The 1,837-nt window shown below is 52.2% G+C and overlaps 1 protein-coding gene across 2 annotated transcripts in view; it reads right to left on the bottom strand.

Moving 5' to 3' along the window:
- Window positions 1–182: 182 nt before the first annotated feature.
- Window positions 183–1,837, bottom strand: part of ALOX15 (arachidonate 15-lipoxygenase) — a 12,533-nt gene continuing 10,878 nt past the window's right edge. For both annotated transcript variants that reach the window (XM_011958345.1, XM_011958346.1), the window contains 3 exons: window positions 1,516–1,616; window positions 1,152–1,319; window positions 183–1,042 (listed from right to left, as the gene is read on the bottom strand). In XM_011958345.1, the coding sequence (XP_011813735.1) occupies window positions 863–1,042; window positions 1,152–1,319; window positions 1,516–1,616 (449 nt within the window). In that variant the 3' untranslated portion in view covers window positions 183–862. The remainder of the gene's footprint in view (window positions 1,043–1,151; window positions 1,320–1,515; window positions 1,617–1,837) is intronic.

The following is a 1,837-nucleotide window of genomic DNA, read 5'->3' on the forward strand; positions in this document are numbered from 1 at the left end:
CAGGAGAATTGCTTGAACCTGGGAGGCGAAGGTTGCAGTGAGCCAAGATCACACCACTGCACTCCAGCCTGGGCAGCAACAGCGAGACTCCGTCTCAAAAAAAAAAAAAAAAAGAATTAAAATTTTTAAATTCTTTACCACATCAAACATATGAACCCAGAAACATTTTTTGAGGCTCCATATTCTTTTGCCAATATTTTATTTAAAATACTTTAGTCCTAGTTCTTTTCCATCTTTAGTGTAAAATAACTTTTTGTTATTGTTAAACTCAATTTGGATTCAAAACCCTATTTCCAGCTTAGGAAATATAGTGAGGACTCATCTCTATAAAAAATAAAAACATATTATCTGGGCATGATGGCATGAGCCTGTAGTTCCAGCTACTCGGGAGGCTGAGGAGGGAGGATCATTTGAGCCCAGGAGGCTGAGGCTGCAGTGAGTCGTGGTGATGGCGCCACTGCACTCCAGCCTGGGTGTCAAAGTGAGACTCTGTCTTAACAACAACAAAAAAATCATATTTGATTCATAAAAGGTGTGGAGTAATACATATTATCCCCCTATTCTAGCCTTGAAATGGTTTATATAATTGTGGCTATTTACCCTATAGATCTGAATGAAGAACGAGGAAGAGAGGGAGGAAGGAAGATAGGAAAGGAGGGAGGAAGGAAAAAGGAGTAAGGCCCCAGGTGACGCCTCTAGAGTAAAATGTGTTCACTGGGTGCAGAGACCACGAAAAGGTGCCCCTTGAGGGAGGGTGGGACATGGGAAGAGTGTGGGGCTTGGGAGGGCAGGACTGTAACCACCAAGGGGTCAGCCTGTGGCTTGGGTGAGGGGGGCTGAAGTAACCAAAGGCTGGCGACGCTCAGATGGCCACACTGTTTTCTACCAGGCTGGGCCGCAGGTACTCATAGGGCATGTCCAGCTTTGCATTCCGGTTCTCGATTTCCTTATCCAGGGCAGCCAGCTCCTCCCTGAACTTCTTCAGCACAGCCTTAGGCTCAGGGCCCGAAAAATACTCCTCCTCATGCTGGCCCACAGCCACCTGGGAGGGAAAGGAAAAGGCGGCTGAGAGCCTTATGACCCCTAGTCTGGGATGCCGCACATCCACACAGCTGCCTCCTTCCTTAGGGCCCTGGGCACTCGGCTCTCACCATAACGGGCTGGCGTCTGCCCAGCTGCCAAGTGATGGACATCTGGAGAGAAGCCTGATGGAAGTTAGGCAGTGTTGCCATCACTGTCTCCAGCGTTGCATCCTTGGTGGTCGGCGGGGGCAGCCGCATCGTGCAGGGTGCATTAGGGACCCACGCGTACCAGTCCAGCTAAGGAAGGGCAGGGATCCAGAGTCAGTGCCTGCTAAGCAGGAAAGCCCCGTGGCCTACCTGCGCACAGACCCCTCCCTCACTCCAGGCCCCTCCCCCACTCCAGGCCCCTCCCTCACTCCAGGCCCCTCCCTCACTCCAGACCCCTCCCTCACTCCAGGCCCCAAATTCCCAGCTGCCCATCTCTGGTAAGTACCTGGCCCAGGTGCACAGAGGAGTGTTGGCCGGTGCAGGTGAAGATACACATGGTGACAAAGTGGCAAACCTGATTCTGAGACTGTAAAGAGACAGGAAACCCTGCAGGGGGTGAGGAGAGTTAGAAGCTGGGAAGGCAGGAGTAGGGCAGACAGAGGAGAACAAGGTGGGGTGAGAAAGAGCGGCAGGCCGGGCGCGGTGGCTCAAGCCTGTAATCCCAGCACTTTGGGAGGCCGAGACGGGCGGATCACGAGGTCAGGAGATCGAGACCATCCCGGCTAACACGGTGAAACCCTGTCTCTACTAAAAATACAAAAACTAGC

This window comes from Colobus angolensis, unplaced genomic scaffold, assembly GCF_000951035.1.
Source record: "Colobus angolensis palliatus isolate OR3802 unplaced genomic scaffold, Cang.pa_1.0 Scaffold47, whole genome shotgun sequence".
Lineage (NCBI taxonomy): Eukaryota > Metazoa > Chordata > Mammalia > Primates > Cercopithecidae > Colobus > Colobus angolensis.